The sequence below is a fragment of the Notolabrus celidotus genome, chromosome 8 (genome assembly GCF_009762535.1).
Source record: "Notolabrus celidotus isolate fNotCel1 chromosome 8, fNotCel1.pri, whole genome shotgun sequence".
Classification (NCBI taxonomy): domain Eukaryota; kingdom Metazoa; phylum Chordata; class Actinopteri; order Labriformes; family Labridae; genus Notolabrus; species Notolabrus celidotus.
The window spans coordinates 13,066,742-13,086,023 of NC_048279.1; the positions used below are offsets into that span (position 1 = coordinate 13,066,742).

The 19,282-nt window shown below is 37.6% G+C and overlaps 2 protein-coding genes across 5 annotated transcripts; one reads left to right on the forward strand and one right to left on the reverse strand.

Moving 5' to 3' along the window:
* The first annotated feature begins 214 nt into the window (after nucleotides 1-214).
* atp6v0e1 (ATPase H+ transporting V0 subunit e1) lies at nucleotides 215-7,470 on the forward strand. 4 transcript variants are annotated; one of them, XM_034690496.1, is made up of 9 exons: nucleotides 215-511; nucleotides 996-1,043; nucleotides 1,944-2,067; nucleotides 2,216-3,028; nucleotides 4,160-4,252; nucleotides 4,342-4,433; nucleotides 4,622-4,726; nucleotides 4,855-4,973; nucleotides 5,128-7,470. In XM_034690496.1, exons 4-9 carry the CDS (start codon nucleotides 2,948-2,950, stop codon nucleotides 5,322-5,324), a joined length of 687 nt encoding a protein of 228 aa, XP_034546387.1. In that variant the 5' UTR covers nucleotides 215-511; nucleotides 996-1,043; nucleotides 1,944-2,067; nucleotides 2,216-2,947; the 3' UTR covers nucleotides 5,325-7,470. The 4 variants fall into 4 exon arrangements, with proteins under 4 accessions (XP_034546387.1, XP_034546388.1, XP_034546390.1 ...); XM_034690497.1 differs by having other exon boundaries at nucleotides 216-511; nucleotides 4,855-5,007; XM_034690499.1 differs by lacking the exons at nucleotides 4,160-4,252; nucleotides 4,342-4,433; nucleotides 4,622-4,726; nucleotides 4,855-4,973; nucleotides 5,128-7,470 and having other exon boundaries at nucleotides 233-511; nucleotides 2,213-2,599.
* Nucleotides 7,471-8,792: 1,322 nt separating this feature from the next.
* nkx2.5 (NK2 homeobox 5) lies at nucleotides 8,793-10,745 on the reverse strand. Its single transcript, XM_034690500.1, has 2 exons — nucleotides 10,240-10,745; nucleotides 8,793-9,591 (listed from the first exon to the last, which is right to left on the reverse strand). The coding sequence occupies exons 1-2, from the start codon at nucleotides 10,610-10,612 to the stop codon at nucleotides 8,978-8,980; spliced, it is 987 nt and encodes a 328-aa protein (XP_034546391.1). The 5' UTR covers nucleotides 10,613-10,745; the 3' UTR covers nucleotides 8,793-8,977.
* Nucleotides 10,746-19,282: the final 8,537 nt, after the last annotated feature.

Consider the following 19,282-nt stretch of genomic DNA (forward strand, 5'->3'; position numbering starts at 1 on the left):
ATATTTCATGTAAAACTATTGTGTTTATATTTGGGGCTTTCCAAAGTACATTAAAAAAGTTTTAACATTATTTTTAATGAAAAACGAGTGAGTTATCCTCATTGAACCATGATCTGTGAGAATTAAATAACACCAATGGACCAAATCTTGATTTAAATGGTTAGTAATGGAGTTAAAAATTCAAGGTCCGGGTATGAAGCAGCTGTAGTTCCTTCACAGCTGAATGGGAACTCAAACGAAGCACGCCATACTTTTAGTTCCTCCCTCTCTCTGAGCGGTCATGTGACACGAGCTGCTTTTCCTCTGTCGTCTAGTCTGGCTCGTGTCGCAGCTGGACTCTTACTGAAGTTTCTCAAGTCAAAAGTTTCTACTTCAGGGATATTCTTGGTATAAAACAACACAGAACCATGGCGGAACTCGGTTTTGTGATCGCCATGTCTGTGGTGACTCTGTTTTGGGGTATAATCGGAGGAGTAGTGCCCTGGTTCATCCCCAAAGGACCGAACAGAGGGTGAGTTTGTTAGCTTCAGTTTAGCTCTCACCTGGCTCCGAAGAGCTAGAAAGTTGTTAGTTTATGCTGTCCCGTGACTGTCGTATGATACATGCAGACAAAAAGTGTATTAAGTCTATGTAGATTTATTATAAGCCGTCATTTGAACACTTTAAGTATTTTATTAACCATGAGATCAAACTTGATTAGCTCGTTAGTAAAAGTCTCATCCATGATATACCTTATGCTGGGATTATTGACATACCTCTACAACATTTCTGTACAAAAAAAAGTGTGTGTATTCTCAGATATTAACTCGAGACTCAATATATTCCATCTCTGGAAAATGTGCTTATTGCAACTTCCTTTATTTCCCCGTTTGTCACTCGCATCACGAGATCCTCCTCTCTGTGTTAGACAGAGGCCTGTGATCTAATTTAAGTCCATGATTGCACTCATTAGATATTAAGTAAACCACTTCATGTATGTTCTTCTGTTCCTACAGAGTGATAGTCACAATGCTGGTGTTGACTTCAGTCTGCTGCTACCTGTTGTAAGTGTATCCTTAAAATGCAACATTATTTACTCAACAGTATGTGTTTTATTTTGATTTCTCATACATAAAAAATAGCGCATAAAATCGAGAAAAATGATTTACAAGAGTCAAGTCTAAAACATGACATTAGTAAACTGATCAATTGGATAATCCAAGTAAAAAATGTGCAGTATTCATTATGATTGATTTACTTTTAATTCACTTGTTTTTGTATTTTAACAACTTATAAAGTGTGTAAATTTGCTTTCAAGTTTTTCTTAGGTAACAGTTAATAGGATATATTAGGGTTTTGAGCTGCTGGTCAGACTACACATGACATGTGAAGGGGTCTCTTTGAGCCATTTAATTATTGCCTGCTTTTGTATATGCTATGGGCGAATAGTTGGCAAACTAATCAATCATATTTTTTATTTATTATTTTAATTTCACCCCATAATTCCACTTCACATGTTGTAAACAACACAACTTTGTTAGCCCCTCATTTCCACTTAGAACTTTTTGTTATTGTTAAGACTTCAGAGATGAATTATCTTGGTTGGTGTTCAATTACTTATTCCCCTTAAATCCAAACTGTGGAAATAGATGTAAAAGAAACACAGCATCATATTTGAGTTAGTGTCATTTTACAATGTGTGTTTTTGTGTTGTAATAAATTATTGAATCCCCAGTGAAGTGCTGGTTAGCATATAGTGTCATGTTACATGTCGTAGTGTAGCAGCCAAGTGAAGTTGTGTAAATGTATCCAGTATTGTTATAGACTATAAGTTAGAACTAAATTTATAAATTAATTTTATTAGAGTATAATATAATATATAATAATATAAAATGTCTCTTATCACTAACAATGTGGTGAGTTTAGTTTCAACACCTGATTGAAATGTCATTTCTGTCAATCAGCTGGTTGATAGCAATCCTGGCCCAGCTGAACCCACTTTTTGGACCTGCTCTGTCTGTTGATACGATCTGGTACCTGAACTATCACTGGCCTTAAATTACCCATCCAGGACACCTGACCATGCAGGTAAACTTCTGCCTCTCAAAATGCAAAGTATTGAACCCACATGTCATGTTAAGTTACTGCATTTTTAACACTTTGTCTCTTACAGCTTGAGTATTTAACTTGGCTTTATTTTCTCTAAAATGATCTTTATTGTGATTTCTGTCAGCAGAGGAGGACCCGCTGCAGCTGCATACCAATGGATATTTGCTCCTTATGCCATGCAGAGATCATTCCTTCTGAATTGCCTTAAACTCAGACCCCTGTGTGATTGCTGAGTGGTGCCCACCCTGGTGCCTTGCACAAATACACAATTCCCAAAGGACCTCTGAGAAATCTCACTGAATGTGCTGTACTTAAATTAAAGCAACTGTTGCTTGTTGTTGTTTGGTTTATATTTAATGTATATTGTGTTTATTGCTGTTAATATGAACAACCCTTTCTTTGAGTAGTTGATGTATGGTGTGTTTAATGTGATCTCTTTTTGTCTGGTAATATGAGTGATGGATGCAATCCATCCAAAAGTTGTTGATTAATAAACTAATAATGAACTCCATTGGTCCATAAAGTTCCAATTTTGATTTCCCTTACAAATGTTCAATCATCATTTCAAGATGTGCTCTACATAATCACCTAATTCATTGTAAGTATAAGTACTGATAAAAGTATTTACCCCTCGTTGTGTTGCCTTATGCATTTAAGAGTATTTTTGTGTCCTTGTTAACCCTGCGAAATGTCTTACAGTTGTTAATGATTAATTGTTGCGATGCATTGTATCATTTTAAACAACGTTGGAATATTATAATTTATAAAATAAGCAGTTTCGTTTCAGGGCAAAAGTCGACAGGCAAATTTGAAAAAGGGCTTCCCGCTTGCCGTAGCTTGGGCTGTCTACGTTGGCAACATGGCGTCTATTGATGTCCACGTCCGAATATGTGAACAAGAAATTCTCAAATATGACTTGGAAATTAAAGCTCTCATTCAGGTATGAATGTAAACTTGCCAAGAATAGTTGTTGCTGCGTCAAGACACTGGTGTTTTTGAGGTTGTCATTCATTCGGATCGTGTATCTAGCAGATAGCATTCATGCTACATGAGCGTTGTCAGCTGCAGTCGGCTGCTGTATTGACAGTGCGGTCATATTTAGCTGAGACTCACCTGTCACTTGAGGCAGAACATAACGTGGATCCTTTTTGGGATAAAATGACCGTACACGGTGCTAAATCGAGGGTGAAATCAAACTGAAAGCGAAATAAGGGAGGAGTAAGGTTGAACCTGATGTCCAGTATGATAAGTCTATCAAGTAGACCTCTGTACTATGTTTAGGTGTCCTTTTTTCCATTCTATCAAAGACAGCATTTATTTAATTCATAGAGGATAAATGATTCTTAGAATATGTACAATAGTGTACATACAACCAATAAATTGAGATTGCATGTTACAGATAATATACAAATTAAAATCCAAATTGTAGTACAATAGGCAAAATGTTGGAAAAAGAAATGAAATATAACAACAAATGGACTAACTAATAACAGAAAGGAACTTCTCAGTTCATTGACAAAGTGTAGAATGACCACAGAGCATGGAGCTGCTTTGATTTTAGCATGGTTGGTAGCCTTCATGGCAGATTATACCACTCAGTAACATGATACACCTCTTACCTATAGTGAGGTAGTACTACTACTAATAATAACAATACATTGTATTTATATAGCGCTTTTTAGGACACTCAAAGACACTTTACAGATCATAAAAGCAGACATTAAAAAACAAACAAGAAGCAGTGAGTATAGCAACATTAACATTTAAAAGCAGTTCTGTAAAGGTGAGTTTTGAGCCGAGTTTTGATAGTGGGTAGGTCAGTTCAGTCACTGATTTGTTTTGGGAGAGAGTTCCAGAGGGAGGGGGCAGCAATGGAGTACGCTCTGTCGCCCCAGGTTCGGTGCTTGGTCCTACAGGGTTGGGAGAGGAGGTACTAGTACTAGTTCATCATCAACATTTATCATAGAACTAACTGTCTTTGCTCTCACAAATGTTACAACATGTTGACATTGGTAACTTCACCCAATAAGGAGGCCTGTGTCGATCCCTTTTTATCCTCATATCTCACCAGGATATTAATGAGTGTGAGGGCCCTCAAAGCAAGCTGACAGAGCTGAACTCTGATGTGAAAAAGAGTTTTCACAACCTGAGGTTGCGAATTCAGGTAAGAAGCACTTTGGTGAATATTCTCTGACCTCTGCTCATGAAAACTGACGACTTAAACAAACCTTTTGCCGTTTCGTTTCTTGACAGGATTTAGAGCAGATGGCAATGGAGCAAGACAAAGAGTCAGACAAGCAAGTTTTAATGAGTCAAGTAGAGGGACACAGAAAACAGATGCTGAGGTAAAGTCTTTAGATTAAAACATTACTCAAATATCTGACTAGTACACATGTGATGTGTTTTTTACTTTGTAACATTTCTGTGCTGGGGAAGCTGCCACAGTGTCAAGGAAGAAGCATGTTGGGCAAGTTGTTGCATTTATGAAAACATGGTTTTGTTTCCTTTTTTTTTTATTTAAATTTTTTTTCAGCAACCAAACAGTTTGGAGGAAAGCCAACCTGGCCAGCAAACTCTCCATAGACAACATGGAAAAGCAGGCACTCCTTGGTGGATCAGACAGCACTGCAAGGCAGAGGTCAGCTGACAGTATGCTATATACACATAAATGGGACTAACTGGAGGATCAGCTTTATGTCATGTATTTTTTTTAAGTTATTTTAAGAAATATAGTTATTCACCATCATATTTTCTGCCCCTCTACAGGAAGATGACCAAAGAGGGCATCGCTCAGACAACCAGTAACATTACAGAGAATCTCATGAGCATCAGCCGGATGATGGCGCAGCAGGTCCAGCAAAGCGAGGAGACCGTGACATCACTGAGTTAGTGAAGGAGACACCTCATGACTTTAATAGAGTTTGTTGACCTTTTTTGTACCATGAGTGTATGCCAGGTTGCCATACTTTAAGTGAGGTTTAAACTACATAGCCTAGATTTTCTTGTTATAATTAATTATTATCTCTGTTTTGTTTAAAGCAACCTCCTCGAGGACAGTCCAAGAGACCAATGATGAATTTAGGACAATGACGGGGACCATCCAGCTGGGGAGGAAACTCATCACCAAGTACAACCGCCGAGAACTGACGGACAAACTCCTCATCTTCCTGGCAGTCGCCCTCTTCCTCGCCACCGTCCTCTACATCCTCAAGAAGAGACTGTTCCCCTTCCTGTAGACCAGGTACCCTCTGAGGACTCTCCCTTCTCCACAAACAGTGCTTTCTTTAGTTAGCTTAATGATTCAAACTACTCTGAGACTGCTTAGAGGAATGTGGATCACTCACTCTGCTGAACTGGAACAGCTACTGAGGGTGAAATATTTCCCACAAAGAGGGAGACGAACATATACACTTAAAGATCCTAGCAGTGTTTAATTTATGTTAAAGATTTGTATTGCTCACACTAAAATGATAGTTTATTGTGTGACAGTGATGCTGTGCATTACTCATAATGAAATAAGTTGAGAGAGGAGATCGATGGCCCAACTTAATCTTTCCTTTTCTACATTCCTTTAACTCTAAGTAGTTCTCAGATATCTGTAATAATAGTCTTCATCAGACTTTTCCATAAGTGCTGAAAATGTGCTGACAATGATAAAACTCACATTTATTTAAGGGGACACAGTAGGTTCTTAGACATAAATAAATATGTCCAGGAAAAAAAAAAGCAAACAGCATTTCTGTTGAATTGAATTAGCATAGACCAAGAGACATTTTTTCTGTCACGTGAACAAGCTTTTATTGGCACTCATGACATCAAACAGTTTTACCGTATTGGCCAGAATATAAGACACGATTTTCTTCCTCTAAATACATTAGAAAAAAGTCTGATCATCTTATATTCAGGGTTTAGTAATTAAATTTCAGTATTTGTTTCGAGAGACAGCACCTCTTATCTGTAAAGCGAGTATACCCCTCATGACTGCAGCCACTTGTGACTCAACACTACAGTGCTACACGGTTAACAAAGCTGCTCAAAAGAAGGACAAGTTAAACAAAAGTTGAAGTGGAGTTTATGCGTTTCTTGAGAAAACAGTTAACAGAAAGATCAAACAACTGTTAAACAGTCAAGAGATATGGAGTCTCAGAGTGTAATGTAGAACGCTGGCAAGCCTGAAAAGAGTGTCTTAAAATGCACACAAGGGTCTTACTGAAATACGAATCATAGGTATGCCTATTATCAGAACCGTAATCAATCCAATAGATTAAAGGTTATTTGATATTTCATGGTATTACTACTGATACCATAAGTGCTTCATTTACACACCTGATCACATCTAATTCAATTTAAATTAGAAAATTTAATTCAAAAGACAATCAATGCTTTTGTTTTATCATGATTGCCAATTAAAATAGTTTTCTTTGTAGAAAAAAAAACTCAGATTAAAACAAGAAAAAATGTGTTCCTCTATAGGTCTCTTTCAAAAAAGAATCTTGAGAGGCAGGATCATCGTATAATCAGGGTCGTCCTAAATTCAGGCTAATGTGGTATAAAGCCATTGATACTGTTCATTTTATTTGATAGAGCACTTGTTAATTTCTTGCAGGTTGATGAAGTATGTCTTATATTAATTCTAAAATGTCATTATGTGATGGATTCACATTTTGGGAACAATGAGAACGAGCTTGTCGGTTTAAAAGGAACAGAATAAAAGGTTATATCATATATTCCTCACTTTAAAAACAATGTCCTGAAGTAAATTATTATTTTGTCTTTTAATTTCATTGTTATTTAGAAGCATGTACTCTAAAATGAAGGTGTAATTTATTCAAGCATTATAATAACTTATTTGGGGAATAGAATACAGGAAGGGCTTTTAACTTCTGCAATCTTTTATTTTGCATCTCACTAGCTGATCAGGATAGTGCTTGTAATTCTGAATGTGCAATTCAGCTTGTCCCGATGTTTAATTCAACAAAGAAGAACACTCTAAGTTTGCACACACTTGTTCATCTCTGCCCGTGTGAGCCGGGCTCTGGTCTGCAGCCGAGCAGAACAGCTCAGTGAAGCAGTGGAAGCGATCACGCTGGCAGAGATAGAGCAGCATGCATCCCTGCCTTTCTTCAGATAAGACCCGGAAAAGTAGATTAATCCGACCTGTTTCCCTCTCCCTATCCAGTGTGGGTGGAGGGTGAGGGGGGATATTTTTAGGTTTGTGTGGCGTTCTTATCTGACATTGCCTTTTCAACACCTCAGAAGAGAGGGGGGCCAGAGGAGATACATGACCTTGCTCCCATTTCTGGAATCGCCTGACATTGCCGTTTTGTTAAATATACTGTAAATCCTGTCACTTTGATGATCAATAAACTCAAAGTAACCTAGCTTGATGTTTGTTACACATTTCTTAAATATGTGTTTGTGTGTTGTTTGAGAAGAGATAGAAGACACTGAAGCATGTGTGGAGAGTCCTGAGAGAAGCCTAAGCATCTCTTACTCGTGTAAAGTGGAGGCAGTGGGTTAGAGCCGCTCTGTTCATATAACTACACACTTAGACGAGGCCTCTGGCTCTCTGTCAAGCAAATTGGACTATTCTTGCATTTAGCACTGTGATAGTGTCAATCAAGTGTTTGGGTTTGTATCTGGACAAGTGGACCTGGGTCCCAGGAGAGTGTGCAATATGAGAGCATAAACACAGGAACCAGACTCTCTGTATAGATCCGTATTCATGTTTGAAACTCTAAAGGTGAAGGCTTCTTTGTTCAGCTTTTTATTTTGATTGGTGCATACAGTATCAGTGCATGTTTTGAGTCCAGGTGGGTTCATTATCTGTCATTTTTCAAATAAGGCAGTAATAACTTCGAAAGGGTATTTTGATAATCAAATATACTGTCTATAAAATGAACATGTTGAATCAGGGCACATCTGAAATTGATCATCAAATCTATAGGAAAAAGTTTGTTCAGGGGGCTTTTTATCAGATTCAGCACTTTTCACACAGTGAAGTTCTTGAAAATCAAATCAATGTATTTCAATGAATTAAAAACATTTATTTTCAGCCTAACTGTGATTTTAGACCATTTACTTCAGTACAAGGTCATGGCTCACAGCCATCTGTGTCCTACCAGCTTAAAACTCATGCACAGAGTGTATGTTTGGATGACAGAGGGTTGTAAAATTTGTAAACTTTAACAACCTTTTCACCCTGTTGAAGCATATTGAAGGAAGTGTCCTAATAGCCACTTGAACATTTTAACCAGACACAAACCATATGTGGGTTGGATAGATGTTGAAGTCCTTGGTGTGGATCTAATGTAAAATTAATTTAAACATTATGCAGCCTAGAGGAATGGATTACACTATGAATGTAGTTGGCTAGAATTGTAAAATTATTTGGTAGCAGTTTTAATATTATAACTGCTATTAAAACAGAGCCAACTCATAAAAAAGGATTAATCTCAATAAAAAGTTGCATGAAAGCAATACTCAAAATTATAATAGTACAATAAAATAGCCTTTGACTAATACTTTGTGTATATATTTTTAAACTACCTAATAAATTGAATTGTGTCTCTGATTTATATCATATTATCTACTCCACAAAATAAATATACAAAAGATAAAAACAACAAAACATCAGACATTGAAAAACCTCAAAAGAACCGTGTTTGTAGCTTTTCTTTTAATTTTAGCTTACGTTACATGAGGCTACTTTTACGAGAATAAATAAAAATGCTGACTCTTCAGTCAAAAATTGGTGCGGAAAATCAAAACAAAAAATTACTTGAAGCAAGTTAGTAAATTTAATAGAAGTTACACAAACTGTAAAATCTTGACTCGTTAAAAATGCATGCATTCAGTAAAAATCCTGTCAAATAGAAAAATCCTTTTTTCACCATGTCCTGATGCCATGTAAAGAGGAGACTCCGTTACTGGGGGAGAAAGAGTTTTGGACATTATTCAGCTCTCCTACACCAAAGTTCATGTAGTTCCCGCTGTTGTTGGATCCCTGCATACTTTGCATCGTGGCTGCAGGGTAATTACAGGCATAGTTTGTGTTGCAGCCGGGGCCGGTGTAGTTGCTGAAGGCCGGATAGTTGTTATAGGTGAAATGGTTGATGTGACCCATGCTGTAGGAGGGGTTGTAGGCCGCTGTGTCCGCTGCCAGGCACGGCTTCCCGTCCCGCACCAGCACCGGCACAGACACCCTCCTTGGCGGTGGCAGTGACACCATCTCAAGGCTCTGGTCCTGCCGCTGCCGCTTACACTTGTACCTCCGGTTCTGGAACCAGATCTTCACCTGTGTGGGGGTCAGTTTGAGGACTCCGGCGAGGTGGTCTCTCTCCGGGGCTGACAGGTACCTCTGTTGCTTGAAGCGGCGCTCGAGCTCGTACACCTGCGCCTGCGAGAAGAGCACGCGCGGCTTCCTGCGTCTGCGGGGCTTCGGACGGTCGTGGTCCTCTGGTTTTATGTCCTCTACTGGGACAATGGGTGGACTGAAGTCCTCTGAATACCGAAAACAAAAACCACAGTTAGCCATAAATGTGACCTGTTTATAGATCTTATTAAAAAAAACTTTAAACATGAATCTACTCTAATTGATCTTGAATTGAAACCACAGCACAAGTAATACCCCAAATCAACCCAACCCATTAATTATAGCGAAAGCATGATGTTTTATATGTTTTATGTTGTATTGAACATAAAATGGTAGGCTACGGTTAATTTGCTTGGGGTTTCAAGCCTTTTGTCCACATTTGACGGACTCAGTGTGGGCCTAAATGGAAAACACAAAGGTACTTTTATTTACACACATTTTTAGCACGAATCAAGCAAATACAACTTTATGTTTTCACCTTGTCGATTTGCTTGTGCAGCTTCCAATTTCTTGACTTCTTTTTCCTAGATTTTAAGTCTAGCAGGAACAAGAAAATGCTGTTCACATATTCAAAATGTTTCTGCCAAAATGTTCGATATCTTTCAATCTCCCATGCATGTAAACGTATTGCTCTATAATATATTTCTTCTTTGCGCATCTGTTGCATTTTGCATGCATCAGGGTTATTAGTTAACATGAACCTGTGGGCCTCATTCTGCGCATGAAGGCCCATAAAAAATCAAAACCAGTCAACATTTTTCCTCGTTTAAGCTCACCTTTTCGTCGTTTTCCCTCAAACGCGTCTGATTTCCCATCCTTCACCAAATCCATCTCAAATAGCGATTTCCCATAAAAGGTATTCGCAAAGTTGAGCGCATTGCCTCTGCGGTCTCTGGACTCCTGCAGATCTTCTCCAAACAGAGATCCGGCGGCGTTGGAGGACGACATGTCCCGTAGAGGCTCCTGCTTCAGACGGGCCAGCATACAGGATGAAGAGGTGGACAAGGAGGATGAAGAAGAGGTCGGCACGTTGCAACAGTCCATACGAGAGGAGACATCCAGAGAAGACCCCAAAACGTCATGACTGTGCTCCAGGTTTAATATATCCTTTACGGAGAAGGGAGTTGACGTGCTCGGGCTAGGAAACATGACCAAGAACAAAAAAAAAAAAAAGTTCCTATTAACCTGTCACATTTAGGCAACAAAAAGAATCAACAAACCCACTCTCCTTCCCGGTAATATTTACTGGATTTAAGTATCAGTTTGGTGGAGAGGACTGATCTTGAGTGAAGTGTGCATTTTGAATGTCAACTCTGTCTCCAAACTTTGTCTTGGCCTCCCTCTCCTCACGGGGACAAAGAGGAGGAGGAGGAGGAGGAGGAGGAGGAGGAGGAAGCCAGTGAGACCCTCTATTTGGAGCAATTGGTACTCCCATCTCATGACGTAAAGGGATGTCTGGTATATGTAAGGCCTATATGCATTCAATCACTGCACATTTACCCAAAGTACAGCAGCACAGAACATGTTGTTCTTTCTTAAAGGCTTATTAGATGAACATATGTTTAGAAATGTACATGATTATATAGAAATCAGTATATCTTTGATTATTGAAGCCTCTGCTCAAAGTTTTTTATTTAAAAAATGAAACTAAATAAATTACCTGTATTATGTGTAAGTTTAGGTAGCCATTACGCACAAGGTCGACGCACTTCCACATTTCCTTCAACATTAAAGCGGATGTTGGTACATATCTTAAAGTACCAAGAGATTTTAAAAAAAAAGTAATGCGTTTTCTTGGCAATATCCTGCATTAACTAGGTTGTTAAGGCCTCATAAATAACACTGGTAAATGTGATCAGTTACGCTGATTGTGCGCGTGCGTGTACTCAGAGTGTCAATCTGCGTCCCTCATCCGACGGGAAACACAGCAAACAACAGGTTGTGTCCCTGAACACGGAACCTGAAACCAGCAGCGCCGCACCCTGCTGTCTGCCTTCAAGAGATTCTGGAGCCACTGTCTGTGTTATCAGCATGTGATAATGGACGACAACAAACCTGCAACACGCGCACAGTCCCACCCACGCTGCAGGCCAGGTTAATCTAAAGATGTGTCACTTGTGACACCAAACCTTAAAGCTATTGAACACTTTTTTTTTACTGATTTTAAGCGCTTAATTTCAAATTCTGTTCAACTTTGTCACAAGAAGTTTCAAATAAACAAAGTAGGCTGAGCCTATCACCTCCAGGTGCATGTTCAGTCTTCAGCTGGAGTAAATTAGATGATGACAGCGAGCATTCAATAGGTAATTTATAGATTAACAATAACATAAAGCAAATCATTTTGCTGAACAGAAATAAAATGAGTTATAACCGTGCGCAATGACGCATAAGCTGCATGTGTTTCTTCCCGGACTGTTGGCACTAAACCTGCTATTAATGCGTGTGGAGACGGTCACAGGAGACAGACAGTATTATCGTTTGTTTTATCTCCAGCGTTTAGCGCAGCCACGGGCTAAATGGGTCCCCCTGTCTCCGACCCAGCGATGGTGTTTATAGTTTTAAAGACTATTTGTGCGCCTCGCGAGCTGATGAATGGCCGTAAAATCTGTCTCAGGCGCAGTGAGAGTCAACACTGGCTCGACTCTTACTGTAATAATTGTACAGAATAAAGTAAACATAGAGAGGATGGTGAAGGGACAGGACAAGAAAAAACAGTTTTATTATGTCTGATTTCTTCAGACCTACTTCAAAGTTTCAATAACAGATTTTCTGTTAAAGGCTGAAGAGAGAAATTCAAACTTCAGACTCTATGAAATGATCAAGCGCACTATGTGTCTTCACCTCTGCCGGATAGTAAACTGTAAATTAAACATGACAGGTCTGGCTCTGGCATGTGTTTCATATCCCTAATGCCCCGTCCTGCAGCAGCCTCGCGCTCCCCTCTGACCTGTCTTTCTGCAGCACATCTCGCTCTCAGATAAAGCTGCCGATAAGGTTGCTTAAAAACTTCCGCTGCGCGAACCAGTAGGTATTTTGAGGGTGTGTGTCTGGACGCGCGCGCGCTCGTGTGTGTGTGTGTGTGTGTGTGTGTGTGTGTGTGTGTGTGTGTGTGTGTGTGTGTGTGTGACTGTGTGTGTGTGAGAGAGACCAAATTACATTTTTTGTCTCTTGCCTCAACGCTTCTGTCGGCGCTTGACGCCGCTTTAAAACAGGCTGGTATTCTCTGTCCTGGAGGCTTCTCTGCGATTTAGATCCATTAACTGTTAGTGTTTGGACTAATTGGGATGTAACAAGCACATTAGGATGTAATCCGGTCAAGAATGGCATAGCACGCATTTTACACTTTCTCCTTGCTACCCCCATAACTTGTCATTGTGTTGTGCTGGAAAAAGTGTCCCGATCGAAAATGTATGGCTTCATCACTATTCCTGCTTTCCAACTTTGTCTTTGCAAAAGTAAAACTTTTGTGGCCTGGTCTTGGATGGATGTGCACTCTTTACAAGTGCAGCTCTATCAGCTAAGCTTGATTGTTACTATAATTGAATAGTATTCCCCCTCACATTTAAGGAAGTAGCATATATGTGCTGTTTTAAGTCTAGGTAATTGAGAAGTGAAGCAATTAAGTCAACATGGAAGAAGTAGGTTAAGTGAAGAACAGGGGCCTGAAAATGTTGAGTTTAAACTTACATGTGTGATACTTTTAGCAATTTTCAGCACTTTAGTAGTGATGATAAGCTTAAATAAGCTTAAACGATTAAAAAACGTTAATTATTAAAAGTTATTTATCTTGTTTTATTATCTTATTTGAAGTATGCATATACCTTCACAAATGGATATGATTAAATACACTGATACGCACAAAGAATGTACACAAAAGATACATTTATATATGCACTCAAGCCTATGTTAAGACAAATGAGTAAAGTGTTGAACTGCTTCCATGAAATATACACATACTTATGTACACAAATATTCCTTGTACATAAAAACAAAGTATACATGCATCTAAAAATATGTACGTGAGACCATGTATAACCTATAAAGAGAGATTCAGTAAAAAATAATGAATTGTGTAAAAGAACACAGAAAGGTTAAATCACTTTACAAAGGGGAAATGTGAGCATAAAATGTTAAAGAGGACTCTAGACATTAAAAAGTATGAATTCCAAAAATGTAAGATGCCTCCAATATGGAGTCTGGGACAGCCGCACCTGTTTGAGGATCTTATAAAAACCCTGTTTGAGCTGAGATTTTGAACAGTTGCAAGAAGCTACATGACATTAAAATCTGTTTGAAGTTGCAGAAAGGAAGGATTAGCAGAGTCTTCATTGAAAATATTCTTATTGAATCATAGTTGGACTGAACAGAACAAAGAGAGTTTTCACTCGGTCTTGGATTTTCTTCAGTTCAAAGTCACTTTGCAACGTAGAAAAAACCTCACCAACGCACCAGAGAAGAAGACAAACTAAGGACAGCATATTAATATGTAGCTCTGTACATGTAAATAGGCTATAATCACCAAACAGTACCACACTTCTTCAGCACCCACTGAAAACAGTGATATGCTGTATACACTTTGGATGTAGCATTTGGGAGCTGCTGTCTCTCATGAGATACAATTTGTTTTGCTTCTTCTGACAGAAAAAATGTAATAGCCATATTATAAGAAAGTGCATTCTTTAATGGAAGTCTCTTTTAATAGTTGAAGTAATTAAAATACACCCTATTATATGAGACTGCAAACTAAAAAAAGACTTTAGGAGAGTTCAACAAAATCTCATCCTGACTACACAACGTGTTGACAAGTGTTATGCTTCAGACTGATTATTTTCTGTTTCTAAGATCCCAAATGGAAACTTTGTGAAAAGACAGCAGTCATGATAGAGACACATTTACTTTAATACTACATTTTAAAAATTAAGTTAATTCAATCATTTATCTACCTGCGAATGTATTTTCTTATGTGACCAAGTAGAATAAGGTAAAATGATTGAAGTATGAACAAACAATCCTGAATATCAGTTGTATAGGAGTTAACCATTTTTGTAAAAGCAGACAATGAATGAATAATAAAAGAACTAGTTCCTGTTCTACGTGACAATGTAGGCTACCTGTCTCCTTAACCGTTCTTCAAGCAGCTCCAGACTGGTCATAATCTGCACATTGTCCAAAACAAAAGTTAGAAACTGAAATGTTACGTTCCACAATATACTGTATACGAACCCCCGTCACATCTAACATAAGCCTTCAGCTGATTTCCACTACAGTCATAATAACACCAGGCTGCACAGCACTTTGTGAGCAGCCGTGTCCTGTCATATTATGAATTAATATCACCACCTGTTTGGTCTGTTGAGGTGTTTTGTTCAATTTTTTTTTATTCAACACTCGCCACTGAATTACACCCCCACCTTGTGGACATTTGAAGAGCAGACACAGCCTTTGGCTCACTATACCATTTGATGGATATCATTATTATGATGTTGATGGTGAGGACTTTAACATTAGGAATAATAGAGGTGGAGAGTCAGATCATTCAGTGGCTATCACAATGTGTGTGGAAAACCCTTTTTAGCATTTTATCAGAGAAGCTGACAAGAAGCATTATAGTTTTCTTTTGGGGAAAGTAGTTCTAAATCTACCTAACTGTGATTTATGACGTGTTGTAGTGTTTGTCTAAGAAGTTAGACATGTTTCAGATACATTTGCACATGTAGGAAAAACAGTGCTGATTTACAGATTTCTTTTAAGAGTTACTGACATCAGTTTTTGCCGTTTTCATCGGCTCAGATCATTAATAACAAATTCCTAAAAATAGAATTTCAACATGTTTAATAAATGATTGTGCATTTCTGTAATATTATTTAAATAATTGATGGCCATGGCACATTTTCCCATTTCAAATATCAACATTTTCACTCCTGATAATTGTGGCATATGCATAAATTGTCACCTGCCATATTTATATAGAACATTTAAAGTATTTACATATTTTGACAGGTGGAAATAAACTTTTTGGAATCTTCCAACAGCCAGAAGTGAATTTTAGATATCAAGAATTCTATATATTTGTTTTATATAAGAACAATTGTAGGTATTAAAAAAGAATGTCCATTAGAGAATTTCACAGTTAGATGCAATAATAAACATTTTACAGAGAATGAAGTCATGTATAAGCTCTATTAGAGTCTGAACTTGTAAGAGTTACCATAATCATTATTTCTATAGGGTTATAATCTACCAAAATAGAGTTGTAAATGCAAAATTCAATTATTAAGGCTGATCAGTCATAAAGTAACTCATACCTACAAACATTTCAAGACTTTTTTATCAATGAAAACTGGATTGTAGATATCATTAATGAGAACTAGTTTGTGTTGTATTAATGATATGTCTGCTTACTTTTTTGGTATTTAAAATAACAGCAACTGGCTGAAATTCGGCTTCCACCACGCTGTATCATATAATATCCGCTTATCTGGAGTCAGCTGTAACTGGAAACTGAATATAGCAGTGGTTGAGTGCTGTCTGTTTGCGCATCGTTTGTCTTGTCTGACGGAGACAGCAGCATCCCCTTCATCTTCCCTCCATCCACCTCCTCACCCCTCACCCCTCCTCACCCCTCACACACTCTACGCTTTCCTCACACACACCCACCAGGTCATGTTCTTAGGCTTGGCAGGGCTTCACACAGACTCCTGCTGGGTTCAAGGTGATGTTAGGGCCCTTGGGGGGACACCAGAGGATGCTTCTTAGTCCGTGCCTGCTGTAGTTTTGTCTACAGCTGAGGTTTGGGGTCAGAGAGTGGATACCCCTGTATTTTATGGATGAGCCGATGAGGGGAATTTAAGGGACAGGTTGTGCCCTGTTGACATGTGCAAACTGGATACCAAACAACATCTCTACAGGGGAAGTCCAGTCAGTATGTTTTATTATAAAACTGAAGCAGAAGAAGAAACATTTTGTATGAGTAGAGCTTCAAAATCACCAAATGAGAAACAAATTACATTTAAGCCTCTAGAAACTTGGCTTAAATTAGTTTAACAGCATATTTAATAAATTATCTCATCAAGCATCCAGTAAAATCTGTGTCAGAACAGATATTCAGGACTATTTGAAATTCATGTTCAAACATGCCTTAAAGTGCAGTTGCATTTTTCAAGACTTTGTGGGTGAGGCCTGCCAGGCTTTGATTGACTTCTGGCACTGTACACAGTGGTGAATATGAGTAGGGCAGCCTGTTAACATTGTGTGAACATTTCCTGTTTAAGTTTCAGAGGAGAAAGAAAAATCCAAGACAGCTGAAAAATGAATCATTTCAATTTTGTAACTGAATACTCAGTCCCAAAATGCTATGCTATTTATAAGTTAGTAGTACAATGTTAGTTGAAATTGCCCTATTTTGTCTCAGAGCCGTCAGTGCACTTCTAATCAATGACTCTAGAGTGGAGTGAAAATGAACAACCACATGGACACTTGAGTCTAAGAGCTGTCAATACTCACTAATGGATGACACTCATGCTGAGTTTAAATACTAAAACTAATATTACTACTACAACTGCTACGAAAACTACTTAAAACTACTACTGATAATAATGTTATTATTATTATTAGTAGTATTGTTATTATTAATAATAATAACAATAACAACAACAACAACAACAATGTATTAATTAATACATAAACTGATACATACCTTTATGAATACATAATGATAATAATAATACATTTAATTTATTGAGCCATTTTCAAAATCCAAGCTACAAAGTCCTTAACAAGGGCAGCAAAATACAACAGGTAGGTGACAAAGTTATAGCTGAGGCAAGGACTAAGGCAAACACACATTTAAAAGACAAAGACTAATTTAAAAAAAACTCTACAGGGAATTAAAAAATACATTTGCATCAAATAATAAATGTAAACTCACATAAATCAAAAAAGCCTTGAAGATGAAAGTATGTTTTACACTGGAAAAAATGCCCTTCCGAAAACAAGAAAAAAAGACTTATTTCAAGGTACTTTTCGCTTGAAATAAACAAAAAAATCTGCCAATAAAACAAGTGAAATTTTGTCTTGGTAAGATTTCTTAAAATAAGACGTAATATTTAGAAAACTGTGATCTTAAAATTAGCAGGGAAAACTTATTTTAAGCAACATGTTACCAGTATTTTTAAGCTTAGTGTCTCAGAATAAGCCAGGAATGCTAACAATTAGTATTTTTTCACTAAATGATAAATGTTTGCACTAATACATTTCATGTCAACCTCTTCATTTGAGATTCACCTTAATTTGAGTTGTATTACAGCGGCACTTCTCTAGATTTAAGACCATCTTGTACTTGAAATTAGATTACAAAGTTTAATTTGAGCATTTTGAGATATGTCTTCTCATAGTGAGCTGGATATACTAATATTCAGTCATGTTGTTTTTTAGGATAAGCCAGCTATACTCTGAAGTAGGTGTTTCATTGTGTGCATGTAGTTTGAGGATGTATATTTTTATCTGATTTAGAAGAAACAGTGCCTGAAAACTGTAACCCACCCTTAAAATAAACAACTTTTCTTTCTTTTTTTCTTTTATCAATGAAGCTGTTTTCTGATAGATTCTCAAAAAAAATGCTTTGTGGTGGTATGTCTTAAATCAAGATTATTCGTCTTCTACAAATAAGATCTCAGCTTGAAAAATGTATGAAATGTAAATAAACCTTGTTTCTTCTAAATTTCAACTCAAAACAAGATCATTTCAAGATTGTTTGACTTTACAAGATATTTAAGATGCATTGTCTCAAAACAATTCCCTCTGTCTTGCTCAAATATTACTTGTTAAGTAAATGTATCTTAAATCAAGTGGAATAAGACATTTTGACTAAAAATGAGACAATTTCACTTGGTACGATTTTGATATTTTGCATTGTAAGAAGAAATTTGAAAGTGATCACTGGTTCAGCTGATCTGCCCTCCTCAGAGTTTTTGTCCTCTCACAGCAAAAGCTCTGTCCTCTTTAGTTTTCAGTCTGGTGTTTAAAACACACAGAGGACCTCTGACCAAGGATCACAATGTAAGTATCAGATCACCCTAATCAGCTCTGAATAAAACTTCTGTTTGAAGGGTGATGATGAACTTTTATGATACATAGTTTATTTCGGTTCAGGCCCTCCCTGAACAGAGCTCGTTCCTCAGACAGAAGCAGAGAGGTCATTAATGATGATGGATCAGTTTCTGTTTCTTCAGACTTAACCTGCTCCCTTACAGTCACAGAAAACATGCAGCTATTACATTACATATCATCAGCATTACAAAGGAGCTAAAATGCTAATATTAGCTGAACTATTGATTTAAAATGTACTCTTGGCAAGTTGAAATCAGTTGGTTACCCTCCAGTGTATTTGTACACAGTTTTATACGCTGTTGGTATCTTTTCTGATATTCTCCAGCTGTTAATAACCTCTTCCACTTACTCAGATGTATTGCTTTAAGATATTTTGTCTACCAACGAAGAGTACATTGTCTCTTAAAATATTATAGTTCAGTATGTAGCATTTGCTGTGGTAGTACAAAGATTGGTCAGAAGAGGGCGGCATCACACAGTTGTTTTACTAACCTCTAACTCAACATGTTTTTTCTTGACAGTAGAAACGTCTTGAATATCATCTTTAATATTTAATCAAGTTTTAAGTCATATCCAGACACAGTTTGATGGCATTCCTGGAAAGCAACCATTGCATTCACAGCAACTGAGGACAACACTATTGTTTCTTTAAAATATGTTATCTGTTGCGATTCATTTCAACTCCCTCAGCTTTGAATCAGTCTTAGTGTT